The sequence below is a fragment of the Nipponia nippon genome, unplaced genomic scaffold, assembly GCF_047370975.1.
Source record: "Nipponia nippon isolate SJK-2023a ecotype South Korea unplaced genomic scaffold, ASM4737097v1 scaffold_24, whole genome shotgun sequence".
NCBI lineage: Eukaryota > Metazoa > Chordata > Aves > Pelecaniformes > Threskiornithidae > Nipponia > Nipponia nippon.
Genome location: NW_028262341.1, coordinates 4039399 through 4054296, shown reverse-complemented (window position 1 = coordinate 4054296; position 14898 = coordinate 4039399). Strand labels below are relative to the sequence as shown.

Below are 14898 nucleotides of genomic sequence, written 5' to 3'. Positions count from 1 at the left end.
TGCATTAAGCTCTCAAGCAATGTAACTTTGGAGTAGGCAATTGATTTGAGGGGCATGCATATGAGGGGCATTGCTAGGAATGCGTCATAAATATTTAATCTTATGAATAGCCTTTGTTCTTTAGCTGGCAATAAGAGCTTTAAACACCATTAAAGAAGTGTTTTCTAAATCTCTTAAATGCAGAGCAGTAGGATGAATTTGATACAGGACTGAAGGAAAATGAAGAGGTCACTATAAGGTTGAATCCTCTGTCTTAGTTGCATCACTCCACAATGGCACTATTTTGGACAGTCCTCTTTCTTTAGGGTGCAGAAGAATAAACATCAAAAGTTCTCTTTGTTCATCATTCTTCACAAGAAACAGAGACCTCTTTGTTTTTTTCTATTTGGCATCTTAGAAGCTGGTAGCATGATCATGTGGTTTAATCTGTTGAGGTTCATATTTCTGGCCAAATTAGAACATTATGAATTTGCATTTTTCTGCAGTGTCCAAAAATAGCATATATTCAAAATAACATACTCCAAGAAGAAGAGTCTAAAGAGTTTCATTTCTGCCATCATAAAATGAAACTACTTTTGATTGCTAACACCAGGCCTCAGTTTCTGCACTACTTTAACAAATTACATTATAACAAATTGTATTATAACTGCAATATCAGAAATGGAAAAAGATTAGTTAAGCCTCTGTTTTGAGAAGTATATTATTTTGTTGGTTTGGATTATTTCAAGTAAAAGCCCTGAAATCATCCACAATTTACCTTGGGAGTCAACCCAAGACATAAATAGAACTTGAAAAAGCTGACTATTTCTTTATTACCCTACACAACTAAATACCATCGGTGGTATTTTTAAGTTAAACCGAGGTTATCTCAGGTTTGTTAAAGTAAATTTGTTCTTAGCCAAACACTGATTGAATAGTTTCTATCATGTGATAGTAGCAACTGCCAACAAAATTGCAATGAACTTCACATTTAGTATAGTTGCTAAATTATAAATACAGCAATGTCTTTGGCACTATTCTCTCAAACCAGAGGCTTTTGAGTGAAAGAGAGAACAAAAACTTTTGGGGCCCAAATCAGTACGGTCTAAAACCATTCTAGCTTACCCTATAACTAATATGAAGACTAAGTTATGTTACCTGTCTACATAATAAACTATGTGAAGCTCTTTTAATTTTTAGGGACCACAGTCTTTAACAAAACCACTTAACAGTAACTTGACCAGAAATAAATAATGTCTATGAAGTTTTAGTACTGTAAATTGTCTGAACTCAAGTTTTATTCAGTGGCTCAATATTTATGTTGAAAGCCTGATAAAAGATTAAAACTTTAAAAAATATTTCAATAGTTTTAGAATCAAAATACAACAGTATTGGGGGGCGTCTTTCTTTGCATCTGTACTTTAAACTTTTGATTTTCAAACTGAGTTATATTTTTAGATATTTTAGTTATATTTTTCATTTTTATATCATTTTCAGATTATGACATTTTGTATTTTACAATTAAGTTTTCTTTTGAATGGAATAAGCCCATCTAAATCAACAGAATTTCTTTATGTTTTAAACCACTATAAAGGAAAAAGTCAATGAAGTTTTAAATCCAGGATGGGTATAATAAAAAATATACTTGCTTTAATTGTTTATTCATTTCCTGTAATTTGTTTATTTCACTATTTGATTTTTGTACTGCCTCCATCTTAACATTAACATTCAACTAAAGGAGCAAGTTATTCAAAAGTACTTGGGACTGTATAACTGCTTTCAGAGGGGCTTGTTTTTTAAATCAAGCATCCTCAAACTACCTTCAAACCTGTTCTTGAAAATGATTAGAAACTGAAAAGATCAGTAGTGCATTTTGAAAAATTCATCCCATGTCTTTTTAATAACTGAATCTCGTATTTGCCTATAAATCAGCAGCTTGTCATTTCCTTCTGGAAATTAACCACCAGCTAACAGTTGCCTTCTCAACTTCTGAGGGCTGAGGTCCTGGATCTGCCAGCCAATATCATAATCTGCTAGTGCTTTCCTGCTCCTTTTTCTTTTCTTGGTCATGTATTGACTGTGGGTGAATGTATTATATATTATACTAGTATTTCAAGCCACATGGAACTATATGTAATAGTAGGGGAGTTTTAACTTATAAGCTCTCAGGGTAGAGGCAATCTGGATTGTATCTTCTCAAAAAAAGAGTGATTTACTAAAAAAAGCCATCTGCCCAAATAAGCCTACAAGCATTACCAAAAATAAGCAAGGATTTCAAAGGCACCTAGTTGCATTAGTGTCTTTTGAAATTATAAATAAGCAAACTAATACCAAAAAATACAATAATAAAAAATTAAAAGGCTACATAAATATTTTGCACTGTGCCATGACAATTATGCTTAGCGTAGTCAAGAGAAGATAATTCTTAGGCTACAAGTGTGGAGTATGTTAAATAAACAAGTGATCTTAGACCAATGATTCCCAAACCACAGTTTATGGGCAACCTGTTAAGACTGGGTTTGCCAGGGAGAGCATGATAAGTCATTGCCCATCCCTTATTACTCGATGAGTGAAGTCGCCCACAGACCTCTGACCCAAAGATTGGGCAAGTTGCGGTACAAAAGTATAGTAAACAATAGTTCCTGTCCAAAGAAGTTTACAGTCCGAAAGAAAGAACATGCAGTCATTCATAACAGAGTTCGTGATGCAATAGTGCCAAATCCAAACAATAAGAAATCATAAATTGGCAGGTTGGCTTAAAACCATGGAGGAGGAGAAGAAATGGAAAACACAACAGTTCTCCTTTTCTCTTTTTTCACTCATTTTATGCCATTAAGTTCCTTTTCCAAACTTTCCTCCATATAAGGAGGATATATACTCTTTTTTCAGTGTTTTAAGGGACCTACCTACAGGTAGGAGATTTGTGATAAAGCAGAAAGAACACTAGAACTTGCTTGACAGCTCTGATACATAGTATGAAGGAAAGAGTCTATCTAACAGTACCTGAATTTCATTTCTGTGTAGGCAATCCACACAGGCCTTTCCAAAATTAAGTCCTATTTCTGCCCTAAGCAACTGCTCTGTTTTATACAGCTTATTTGGACTCTTTACATACAGGTAAAAATCACATCAGTGAAACCTTGAGAATAAGTTTGAAAGCATAGATGCTGATGTCCATGTAAAAATAAAAAAAAAATAAAATAAAAAAAATCTTGCAATTGGCATCATGCAAAGGTTGGATGTGTGTATTTTCAGCTAACTCATGTGACCTCTTACCAATGAAGAGACCCACGTACGCTCATTCTGAGTAGACCTCAATGAAAATCTGTGAAAATTTGGCCTTTATTAGGTTTCCATCAGTTGTGTTAGTGTTGACTTAGTAATTTATTTAGTTATTCTCTGGCTCATCATCTGTCTAATCAGCAGTGTCTCAATATTTGTATTTATAAAAAGACAGCTTGAAAGAATTGAAAGGGAGAAAGCCCTAAGTTCACATGTAATGAACAATTAAGTGAGTCATACAAACTGTGGTTCTTTGTAAGTGGGATTTTAAAGACAGGCAAGATTGACTTCTTTTCCTTTATGACAAGCGGTTTCAAATGTTCCTCAAGAATAATTTGGATTCTTTAGATAAAACCCTTTTCCTAGTAAAATCTGTAGGAATTTTATGGTTTACATCAGTGAGACAGGGATTTCATTGGGTTTTTTTGTCTGTGCATTCTTGCTCATTAAGACACCACACTGCCTTCTGTTGCACACTGCAATCCATATTCTTGTTCAAATTCAGAAAATATAAGAAGGCATGGCAAATTAGCAAACATCTGGATTTCATGCCTGTCCTGAGTCCTGAAAGAGATAGTTGATGCCTCCTGGATCTGGAATGCAGCAATGAGTTCTCTCTGAGAAAGAAAGCAAGAAATGCATTTAACCTCTTGAAGCTGGGACTGCAGCCACACGTGGAAGCTCCTGGCCATATTAAGTTAATGCGATCCCTGCCCTTTAACTTTTAACATGATTCCCCAATTAAAATATTCAATCCATAGATGCCATTTGTTTTCCAAATCTCTTGCAAGCTGATTTTTGCTTTTATAACAGTTGGAACAGTCTCCCAGAAATAAAAGCCAGAGTAGACAGTGATGGCTTAGTTACTGATCTTTTCTTTGCAACTACTTAAATTTCAAAAAAATCTGAGTAATATTATCTATGTGCAAAACACTTTCCTTTTCTGTGTATATCTGTGCTAATAGCATTGGTAAGTTAAAAATATATCATTTGTGTTTAATATATGTAGTCCTGAAACTTTCCTGACATTGAATTTTAAATTATGCATTCTTCATTTTTCAATAATTGTGCATTTAACAAAAATCAACAATTTAATTTTAGCTAAATATTTATGAAAAAATGTTAACAGTTATTTCTATAATTTGTTTGAGGAAACAAGAAAGTACATTTTCAAATAATGTGTTCAGTTTATAATTGGAGTTACTTATTGTGTTGAAATATTTTTCATTAAAAAAGCATTTTTCCCCAAAATGATAATTGATTTCAAACACCCAAAAAAGGAATTACTTGTCATCAGCAAATAATTTTTTAAAAGCAGATGATTTGTCAAAGGCTCTCACTCAGGCAGTCAGGAGGAGAAATAAGTCTTCTACCTTTCCCAGGCTCATATCTTTTTCCTATATATCTTCAGAACAGGTTATATTTTTCAGTAATGTAGCTTTCCCTCTGACATAAGTCAGGTTTTTTTTCCTTTCTTCTGACTCTAGAACGGCTCATATAAAAAAAGAAAAAATACTGTTTGGTTTTTGCATGAACAGGACTAGAATGGAGCATCTTTTCAGCCAGCATACAAGATGAAGGAAGATATACGCTTCTAAAATACATTATTTAATTGCTTTACAGAAATAAGAATTAACTTACAATCACAAGGGATCCGCTAAGCCCTGAAAACATATTTTGGAGAGGGGGTTATCTCAGATAGGTGCAGTCCAGATATGATTTATGCATACTGCACATGTTAAGAGATCAGGCTTCTGCCACTTACTGCAAGATTTTCGGAAAAGCTGTTATGCAAGCTAAATTTCAGATAAGCACCACTGAAAACCACCCTCAATTTTTGGTGTTGACCTCTCCTAATAGACTAAATCTGAGTGTGGAAGATCACTGCATTCCTAGTGCAGAGCATGGACTAACCTTTGCAAATGTGAACAGTGAGTGAGGAGGGAGCAAGCTCAGGGACATTGCACTGTGCCTGCTCCTCATGATAGCAGCTACAGCGCCAGTGTCAGGGGCAGGGTAGCTGTTTTACCACAGTAAGCCACTTTTAAGTGACTGTCAGATCCCTGACATTTTGTTTGGACCTTAACAGTAACTTAGTTACTGTGCTGATTAGGTGAAGCTTCAAGCCAAACAAGATAATTTGAAATATATGGGTTTTGAGATGAGCATAGCTATTGATAAATAACCATGGTACAACAAAATAGTGTTGTGGAAGTGGAAATAAATGAATCAATACAATCACAAGTAAAGATATAGGGAAGACAGTGTTTCTGCATTAAAGCGATATGCTCTGAGATTCCTGAAATGAGGTGCCATTAAAGAATTATGAAAGTAAATAGCAAGATGCTATGATCAATCAATGTAAGAATATAAGCATACTGACAATAGTAACTGTACTGCAAAATTTTTAAAAAAACCAAAACAAAACAAACACAAACAGGACCTGGATCATCTATTGCTCTGTTTCCTTGCCGAGCAAAAAAAAAAGGATAAATAAGGATGATCATCCTTCAAGAAGGAAGAGCAGTCCCCCTTCTCTCAGTGTATAATTTGGAACAGACCTTCACTACTTATGTGATATACCCCTATTCCAAAGGTTGAAAGGAGGGAGTGAAGAGATGTGCTGAAATATCTGCCTGCAGCTTGGGAAACCTAATTGCAGTAAGAAATGTTGTGAAGGGTTGCTCACAGTTCCTTATGTGGGTAGCCACAGCCTAATTCTGTAGACAGTCAGGTGCCACCTTTACGTTTATTTTATTAAGGTGTAAACTCCTAGACTGAAGTGGGAGAATACTTAGTGCAAGAACTACTTCAGAAACATTTAAATACAGATCTTATTATAGCAACAAAACATAACCACAAAGTTGGTGATCAGGTTAGTTTGCCATGTACTTAGTTATGCACTTGACTCAGCAGTAAAGTATTTGCATGAAGTGTAATGGTCTGTGATACACAGGTCAGGTTTCTGTTCTGATGGTCTTTCATTCTGCATCTAAATAAACTCACCTAACAGATCTAAAGCACCTGATTTCTAGCCTCCTAGATTCATGGCATGTCCTTAGGTTTCCAAAAAAGTGTTTTGCAATGTGTTCTGCGTTGTCAAGTGGCCAAAGAACCACTTCTTTACTTTCAGCTTCTGCCTGAGAAGCATCATCTGTGTTCTGAAGGAAATCTGAGCCCAGTTGCTGCAGTATGGGTTACACGTGCCCTTTTTAAGCAGTAGTTGTGTGCATGTGCAAATAGTCCACATAGAGTAGATTGTAAGGAGATTCCAAATTTTATATGGCACTAGCCCAAGGGTTAGAAATAATTTTGACTATTTCATCCATGTAAACAGTTCATTAAAGTAGCTGACAGTACTTGACATGAAAAATTGGAGAGGAAGAGTTGCATTTCAATTCTTTCATGATGAGAAACATGCTGCTAGGACACCCTGGGGGCTAGGGGCAGATGGGTGCCGGGAACAGTGGGGGCTTCATGGGGGTAGCAGAGCAGGGCTCTCAGCCAGGACTCATCCCACCGCCCCAGCCAGGGAGCAGGGCAGATGAGGGGGCACCTGGGGGCAGACCCAGCCCCGGTCATCAGTCACCTCCATGGGGAAGGGGATAGGAATGGGCCAGGATGTTGGCCCATGGGTGGGGGTCTGTATCAGGTGCACTGAGCGGAACCATAAGACTGGTTAGAGGACTGTTAATGACACTGAACGTGAGATTTAGCAGTAAGACCCATGCTGTCTCAGTATGTAGGATCTGAGCCTAAGTACTTGAACTAGCCCAGAGACATAGCAAAACTGAAAAATGTGAGCCACAGAACAAAGAAGTCACTTTCTTCATAATATACTACAAATATAAGAAGATCATGCACACAGTTTGCTTTGGGAAATTTGATGAGACCATCTACCTCTGCTGCAGTGGAAGCAGTGGAGGTTTGCCTGATTTCCAAAATGAGATCTCACTCACACCCAGAATCATGAAATGGGATGAACAGTGTAACCCTTAGCTTTGTGCAGTTCCAGTGCAGGTGGCCCTCCATGTACACCTGAATTGCCTACAGTATTAACAGTATTTTAGTGATTCCCAAATACTGTCTTTTTTCCCAGCACAGGACAACTGTAGTGCCATTAGAGCCCTTTACATAGCTTTAGACTTGAAGAGCAGGAATTTCCCATTAACAGTTATACAACCTGCATGGCAAGAATGAGTAAGTTAGAGAGAGACCTCGATATCAACTTAGCCTTATATTGTTGTAGGAATCACTACCTTTTTATTTACATTATTTCTAAATGCTTGGCTTCTAAAACTATAACAAAGAGTTGTTGAGATAGTTTTCTCCTCATTCTCTTCTCATTCTTCCAAATGTCTATGCATTCACAGCACTTTCATCCTATTTCTGTCCAAAAAGCAGCTGGTATTTCACAAGATGCTTGAGAATTCTTTCACACAAAGTCAGTAGGTTTTATATACCACATCTGTCCGAATTGGATCCCGGTAATTCAGTAAAGAAGGTCCATTAGTGTAAAGTTGTGGGAATGGGCAGCTACTTTAACATAAAGATTTTCTTTTTTCTGGGTGAGCGTATCTGCAGATTGGTTTTCTTCTACCACTTGCAGTTAGTAGATGTTATGTACCGTGAGATGACTAACATGCAACATGTGAGTAAGAACCTTCAATTATCTCTTTTTAAAACTATGTTTAGCTGAACAACCGTACAGCTTCCTGGCATTAGTGCTTCATTGTTGGTATCTGTTTTGTTTGGGTGGTAAACCATAGCATGTTCAAACAGTGTGCATGCATTAAAAAAAAAATTTACACATAAGTTGTAAGAAAAAAAAGGAACCTTTTAATTGCATTTTAATTACTATTAGGTACAATTACCATTTCTCCAGAAAGTGGGAAAATTAACTGAGTGAAAAGTGCAAAACTAGGTGTACATTTAGCAAAATGTCTATTACTGCATTGATTCTTTTATATATGTTTTTTGGGTTTTTTTTGAAGTGCAGGTAAATTGTAGCATAGTTGGCTCTCATGTTTATATAGATTCCTTCTAAATTTAACATTCTTTTTGAGACGCTTCGTGGTCAGTCATAATGTCATATATATGGGACATGCATTTAACACATCCAGTAAGAAGCAGGAATCCTCCATGAAATGGAATGTACATATTCTTATTGGAAGGATTGTGATAATTTCCACAAGTAAGAGCATACACTTATTGGAAACTTGAAATGACCATTAATGTTATTGAAACTCCTTCGAGAATTTGAAAGCTCTTTTCCTATGAAAATTAATGGGAGGTAGGCATCCCAGGTAACCTAAAGATCTTGTAAATCCTCAACCTATATGGTCAGTGAAAAGTATTAGAGTAAATAAAAGAGAGATCAAAGAAAGGACATATAAATTGTGTGGCTTGTTCTTTGTTGTTCTAGGAATACCATAGAGGTTTTTTTCATTCAGTATATTTTTGTATCTTTGAAATCACAAAAGAAACAGGTAGGGATAAGAAATGTTCAAAACTTCAAGAAATCAAAATACAAACATTTTCCAATTTTTCAAGGCTTAAAGACCTTGAATCATGACAATGCTGTTCAAGAATGTTGACAGATATGGAAATAAATTATTCTTTTCTCATTTGTGTTACCTTAACACATGGAAAGTTTCCTGGCTTAAATGCTCAGTACAGAATTATTGCCCTAACTCTAAGAATATCAAGAATTGCAGCCACTTTGCAACCACTATAAAACCAAGGACCAAAACTACATGTAAGGTACAGGTGTTACTAATGGGAGATGAAAGAAGAGAAGTAAACTTTGATCTCTGTCATGTCCTGAATAAATTTGTGCCCTACTCGTACCCTTAAATTCTTAAAACATGGAAGTGATCATTTAAGATAGTAGTACATGATTTTGTAACATACTTCAAATCGTAGTTTTCCATGAGTAAATGAAACTTTTTTTTTAAATAATTCTTCTTGACTGACTAACTACTGGTGCACAAAAATAACTTTTCTGGATGTTTTTGAAAAGTGTACTTGGACAGAATTCCTTCTAAAGTCAATGACACTTGTGCCTAAATGCAGAATGTGGGAACATGCCCAGGAAGAGCATTCTATGCTCAGAAAGCATGTGTCTTTATATTCTGCCATTAGTCCAAATACAAAGTCTGGCACTGCATTTCATGACACGTGCTGCTCCACTAGTTCTGTCTAGAAACAAGCTCTTCTCTGTGTAAAATATTTTTAGTCTTTCAAGTCAGAATAACAAACAACACGAGGAAAAATAATTTTCTTTGAAAACTTCTTGAATTGAAAATGCTGTAAATTTACAAATTCTGACATATGCCCTTTAAAACTTGTGCATCTACTGTTTTTATTTTCATTATACATTACAAGTTATATCCGTAATGTTTAAAAATGTTCTATTCCAGCAAGAATATGGCTTTTAACCAAATAAAAATGTAAAGCCAACTTGCTCTAAAATCCATCTGTTTTTCATTTTCTTATAATCTATAATCAGGAAATCCATTCATACATGACGTATAATTTTTACGCTTTCAAGTGGATAGTGGAATGCAATGTTCTGCATACAGTCACATCTAAATTGATAATTGTCCAGGCAGAGTATAATTTTAAAGTATAGGATGAAGGAAGGCTTAATTTGTATATTAGAAGTCTTATACATTTTTTTGCCTCTGAATGTAAATGAGGCCATTCTCTTCAGTGGGTTTATCTGAAGGTGGGACAGCTGCCTCAGAGCAGGCCACAGCTTTCTGAGTAAAGAGGATACGGTTTAAAGAGCTGGTTTAAATGCAGACTCTTCTTAACTGTAAACCACATGCATGCATTCATCACTGATTTTCAAATGACGGGTTTCAGTATCATTGGTTTAAGGTCCACAGTCTTACATTCCTTCATCCACATTATACCAAAAGAATAACAATTTGGTGGCTGGAAAGAGGAATGGTTATTATATGGCTCCAAAATGCTAGCTGGCATAATATGCCATGAACAGCAGAAATCTACTGGTAAAGACAAGATTGCAGTAGTTCTTAAAAATAATTTGATGTTCTAAAAATATAAATGTAAGAAATGTTATCACTGTTCAAAATATTTTACATTAGTAGGTAAATAATATGAAGGTCAGACGAAAGTTTCTGAAGAGTAAAGTTTTATACAGATGCATTCTTTCTCTTAATTTTTAATAGTAAATTATATTAAGTAAATCTTATGTAGAAAATGGGAGTTCTTGTAGGGGTTTCTATTCTCTGAAAATTGCAACTATAGAAACAAGCATATAGATTGTAGTGCATGCTGTTTCATTAAATATCTTAGGTTGTATATTGTAGAACTAAAAAGAAAACACACTGCTGCTTCAAACAGCATCATTTTCACTCTCTGAACAAGTGCTTGTCATAGAACAGATTTCACAGGGCAGTTTTACTTCCTGTTGGTAAAATAGCTCCTATATGAAACCAGCACCAGAGAAACTCTACTTTTGCTTCAGTTTTTTCTGTTCACAACTTCTCCACGTCATTAGTTTTTCAGTATTAGGTTTGTAAAATACCAACTTTTTAAAGGCACTGTACTTTCTAGAAGAAAATATTATTGTATATTCAAAATGCCCCTTCTAATTTCACCGCCTCTAGTAACACATAGCATTAATTAGAGCATAACATATAGCAAACTCATGTTGAGAGCAATTGTTCATTTGAAAAAAAGCCTACTGACACAAAATGGAAAATTCTTGACAGTTTTCTGCTATTTTAGCATGATAAGTGTAAAATACACTTTTTTTCATTAAGTCATTTTATCTCACTAACTGTAAAATATTATTAAGGAAATAAACAAGATTAACTATGAAAAATATTTTAATACAAAATCTCAGAAGTGATCTGAGTGCTTCTAAGTTTTCATCTTAATTCCTTTTTGCAAAGGCTTGGGAGATCATGATAATAAAAAGCATGAGAATAAACAAGCCAGGCCAGACCTATGACTAAAGGTACCTCACAAATATGGAAGTTAAGCACTTTGTGATACTTTTCCTGTGTCCTAAGCCTAGTGTTCACAGTTCAGGGTCTTCCAGACTTTGAAGTGGTGTTTTTGTATTTACTAGCCTTTGACGGACTTTTTTTTTCCCATGGATTTGCTGATCTGATAAATACAATTAACTGATGTGCTCACAGATTAAAAACATAATATAATGTTAGTCGTGCTTGGACACACTTCATTATCCTAACTAGAAGATAGATTCACTCTCATGTACTGTCATTTTATGCCCACCTCATAGACTTTATCAAATTTAGTTCCATAATCCATTTATGTCCTTTAGGGCTGCAAACCCCATTTCATGTGTGGAAAAAAGTGAGATATTGAGTTCTTCACTGACTTTGGGACTATGAAAGAAATTTGAAGGTCCAGTGCTACTAACTCATAGGGCTCTGCCACACTCACCAGCTCATCTTCCCACACTGTTTCTAGGTTGTGTGTCGCAGCTTGTGAGCTGTGAACAAAAGATGAGCTCAGAACAGAAAATCTCCCCTAGCATTTGTTTTCTTGCTATTTATCGATGAAAGTTTTCTCTTTCTGTACTAGTTTTCATGCTATTCCCTCTCTATGACCAGGCAGTTTCTGTGTCTCTCTTGAGCCTGTGCAGACAGAATTTCAAGGCTACACTAAAAAGTCATCTCTTTCCCCAGACATTGTGTGGGTAAGAGGTGAAATGAGGCGGATGAAATAGGAAGGTTTCATTTTTAGTGGAATGGTAGGTCCATAACCTTATGGATATACAGTTGTCAGTACTACATGGTGAGAGAGGAAATCCTTTTCTGAAAATGGCAGATGAAGCATTAGCCTGTCAGAATTGTTCCTGGTGCCTGCAGAAAGCAGCAGAGAGATGAAGATGAAAGATACGGTGGTATTTTACAAATAAGGTTATGCTTTTGCTCCCATTGACTTTAGTGTTGACAGAATCGGGTCCAAAAAGTGTGGTGAAAGAGAGCCAAAAACATTAAGAATCTTCCTAGTCCTCCCCCTGCCTTTTCTGGAAATTATAGCCTTGCTATACTCATCCTTTGTTTAAAAACAAAACAAAATCATGACCTGGAAAAGGCTGAGTCAGGCAAGGCAGAATCCTCTGTAGCTGTTGAGAAAACACAACATAGCTTTGGCATCTTTTTAAGCCATAAGATTGTCTGACCTTCTTGATTCTCTTGTAAGGCAAACGTTACATCTTGGCTGCTTTGAGTGCCCAGTATATTGTGCTATATACCATAGTACTGTAAACAGAGTCATATAATGAAGTTAATTTCAGCACATCACAGAGGTGTTGGCAGCCATGAGAGAAAGGGGTTTAAGATGACTTGTTCCAAATATACAATGTGTTGTATTTTCCTATAAAAATACATTACATGATGCAGGTATTTACCTTGAATTTTTTTATTTGACATTTTTAGTGTTCAGTCTTCAGAAATACATTGGAGTTTATAATCATTCTCTCTCTTTTTTCTTTTCTTTTTTTCCTTTTCCTTTTTTCTTACCTAAACAGGAAATGGATATGGCAACCCCCGCAACTCACCAGGTCTGCTGGTCTCACCTGGCAACTTGAACAAGAATATGCAAGCAAAATCTCCACCTCCAATGAATTTGGGAATGAACAACCGCAAACCAGATCTCCGTGTGCTTATTCCACCTGGCAGCAAGAATACAATGCCATCGGTGGTAATGCATTTTCAAAGCTTTTTTTGTCTCCTTCAGATAAGAGAGATTTAGGAATTTCAAGGGCTGCTCAAGCAACTAAAATCAGCAGAATAACATTCCACATTCTTGCTTGTTTGGTCTTTCTGTCTAACCTTAAGGTTTGACATCAAGCTGAGGATGTAGGCAGAGCCTATTCGATTGCTTTTATGAAGTCATATTTACTTCCTCCCTTTTTTCTACTGAGTTGCAAAATAGGAACTGTGTCCTGCACAGTCTAAACTTCTGCACTCTCTTTCCTAGTAGCTGGAAGAGCCTTTCCTGGATTTGTTATAAAAGCTGAATTTATCCCTGAGTATTCCTAACCTACTATGTTTTTCTTAATTATTTAGCCACACAGACTCTGAGCAGATGACAGATTAACTACAAATAAATTAATTTGAACTGTATCACTCTGAGCTCCAAAGGCCAAATTTTGTAATCATAAAAGGTAGCAAATTGATAGAGTCAGATAAAAAAACAGGATGAAACTGCCAGGATCTGCCAGCAGCATCTCCTGCCAGGATTAATGAAATTTAGGCGGGCTATTATGCTAGAAGGTTGAATCGTGAAGGTGTTGTGTGCGTATCTTGCAGTTCCCTTCCAGAAGTTGGTTAGTGGTTACAAGTAAATCTTTCATGAGTGATTTAACATTAAAAGTGAGTTTAATTTAAAAAGGTTCTTGATGGTAAATTTAAGTGACACTCTAAGCACATTTTTCCATTATGTAACAGACACTATTAAAACAACTTCCAAGTTGGCTACTTCAGCTTGACGCGTAATAAATTAACTTCGAATATCACACTAAAACCCTCCATAAATGTGATGCTGCCTTCTGAGAGGATAAGTAACAGATAGTCTCCTACAGGGCAATGCTCAAAGTCAACCAAGGCAGTGACAAGCTGTCTGCATCAAATGATTTATTCCAAGGTTCTTAAAACTGATACTTTCTAAGGGATTCTGTGAATGGTTAGGTCTCCTGAAACCAGGTATAGCAACACAGTCTGCAGCCACTGGGACTGTGGAAGAAATAATGAATTCTTAGAGAAAGTCTTGTTCTGAAAGCTGGATAGGTTGTCCTCGCAGTTGAAACAAACATCCCATTAGAAGGACAAAGAGGAGATCTACGAAGTGTTATTTTTCCAAACTATGCTCAGAAAGTGTTTAATTTGCTGCCTCTATCAGGTGAAAATATTCCCTAAGCTAGAAATCTGCATCCTGGTAAATATTTATATTCACTAATTTTTAATGCTCCTTTCCTATGCACTCAGTCTGAGGATGTTGATCTGCTTCTGGTAAGTGGTAGTGATGTTCATCTTGATAACAAGGAAAAGAAAATCAGTTCTTTTGTATGATTGATACTTGTGTAGGTGAAGTGTTGTTGAAATAAAATGGAAAACTTTACCATAACTATTTTGTGAACAAAAAGGTCATCATAATTTTTAATTTAGCAATATCGAAGGCCAGGTGCAGTTGTTGCATATATTCAAATTATGTATGCTAGAATAAAGCTTTCTCATTGATGGTGCTTTGAGAGCGTATAAACTTGTGCTGTTGAAGATGGCACAGCCTTATGACATTTTTTTGGTGGCTCTCTGGTCATTTTATCCTGCCGCTCACAGGATTAGAGTTCTCTAGTGCAATTTTTACAGTGCAACATCTAGTGCCGCGGAGTTAAAGATAAGCTACCTAACCTGCTGTGCTACCTAACACTCTTGAAGTTTGTTTTATTGCACAAAAACGAAGTAGTCAGAGCACCATCTGCTGGTAAGAGCTCAGTGTTCAGCAATCTCGGGGTGCCCCTCACTTTCAAAGCATAAAATCCGGTAGGGCTGGGTCTGGGGGGGTTTCTTTTGCCTTTTTTTTTTGTTTTTTTTCTCATTTGAGTGAAAAGGAAAACGATGGGAATAT

At 36.1% G+C, this 14898-nt stretch overlaps 1 protein-coding gene across 11 annotated transcripts in view; it reads left to right on the top strand.

Moving 5' to 3' along the window:
- The window catches only part of MEF2C (myocyte enhancer factor 2C), a 127530-nt gene that overhangs the window by 99358 nt on the left and 13274 nt on the right, over positions 1-14898 (top strand). For 7 of the 11 annotated variants that reach the window (XM_087761410.1, XM_087761413.1, XM_087761416.1 and 4 more), the window contains 2 exons: positions 12800-12972; positions 14259-14282. In XM_087761410.1, coding sequence (XP_087617536.1) covers positions 12800-12972; positions 14259-14282 — 197 coding nt within the window. The remainder of the gene's footprint in view (positions 1-12799; positions 12973-14258; positions 14283-14898) is intronic. The other 4 variants (XM_087761419.1, XM_087761415.1, XM_087761417.1 and 1 more) reach the window with 1 other exon arrangement.